The following is a 1,080-nucleotide window of genomic DNA, read 5'->3' as shown; positions in this document are numbered from 1 at the left end:
ACAATTTGATGTTCATTTTTGCCCATCACAAAAAATTCTTCAGGCTTATTACAAATTTCCAATCAACGATTGTTTTTATTAATTCCTTCTAAGAACAAATATTTGCATAAATCATTGGTGAAAAAAATTTCTTTTCCCCCTTTCTAAAGATTTGATGGTCCTCTGTGTGTGTTCGTGTGTGTGTGTGTGTTTTTATTATTTTGACCACTTAATGATCTCACAAGATCAAGAAGTTTGGTCGCATATTGGAGATTTCACATATTGACATCCTTTTGGCCTTGAACTTGTATAATATGCCTTATTTGTTCTTTCATGTCCTGTTGTTCCAGAAAGTTTTGGTAGCTCACGGTGCAGCAAAGGTTAGTGCTTATGTCACCCATGGTGTTTTTCCTAAGCGCTCCTGGGACCGATTTATGCCCAAGAATGATGGTAAGTACATCCACATTTTCATCGCTGAGTCTGTGTCTCAACTTGTGTTGGTGTTGATTGCTGTTTGATTCCATTGTGCAGAAGGGTCAGAGATGGGATTTGCCTTCTTTTGGATCACGGATTCTTGCCCACACACTGTCAAAGCCATAGGAAACAGAGCTCCTTTTGAAGTTCTGAGTCTTGCAGGATCTATTGCTGATGCTTTACAAATTTAAGGAGATATTACATATCAACTCTTTTCTCAGACAAGTCTGTAGATTTCTTCAAGCAGACATCATTTTAATTTCAACTTTCTTCTCTCTATATAAAATCTCTCAACTCAAAAATTGCTAAAAATTATCTGTTAAAGACTCTTTGTTGAAGCACTACATGTGAGGCATACAAGTGCAACAAATTCTTCAAATTACAACAATACCAGCATAGAGAATAAATATTCTGCCATTACAAAGATGAATCAGGCTATGATATTATTGCAAACAAGTTGCCATCTTGGTTCTTTTGTGGGCATGAAATCTTGATTACTCCTATGTATTACTTTCGACAATTTGTTCAATTTAATAACTATTATTTTATATATTAAGTAGATAAATATAATAAAACTTTATTATTTTTAATAACACTCTCACTATTATGTCTCTAATATTAAATTTA

The 1,080-nt window shown here is 33.7% G+C and overlaps 1 protein-coding gene across 1 annotated transcript; it reads left to right on the top strand.

Annotated features, from left to right (window-relative positions):
- The first annotated feature begins 6 nt into the window (after positions 1 to 6).
- On the top strand, positions 7 to 755 carry LOC110429071 (ribose-phosphate pyrophosphokinase 4-like). Its single transcript, XM_089785786.1, has 2 exons — positions 7 to 429; positions 514 to 755. Exons 1-2 carry the CDS (start codon positions 294 to 296, stop codon positions 642 to 644), a joined length of 267 nt encoding a protein of 88 aa, XP_089641912.1. The 5' UTR covers positions 7 to 293; the 3' UTR covers positions 645 to 755.
- The last annotated feature ends 325 nt before the right edge of the window (positions 756 to 1,080 follow it).

Source organism: Theobroma umbraticum, unplaced genomic scaffold, assembly GCF_002168275.2.
Source record: "Theobroma umbraticum cultivar Fairchild unplaced genomic scaffold, ASM216827v3 scaffold_44.0, whole genome shotgun sequence".
Classification (NCBI taxonomy): domain Eukaryota; kingdom Viridiplantae; phylum Streptophyta; class Magnoliopsida; order Malvales; family Malvaceae; genus Theobroma; species Theobroma umbraticum.
Note: the sequence above shows the minus strand (reverse complement) of the source record. Positions and strands in the feature narration are given on the sequence as shown.

Bases quoted from the DNA above. Each gene is read 5' to 3' on its own strand.
- LOC110429071 (XM_089785786.1), top strand. From the start codon at position 294: ATGCCTTATTTGTTCTTTCATGTCCTGTTGTTCCAGAAAGTTTTGGTA. The intron at 430-513 runs GTAAGTACATCC...ATTGTGCAGAAG, and splicing joins ATTTATGCCCAAGAATGATG to GGTCAGAGATGGGATTTGCC.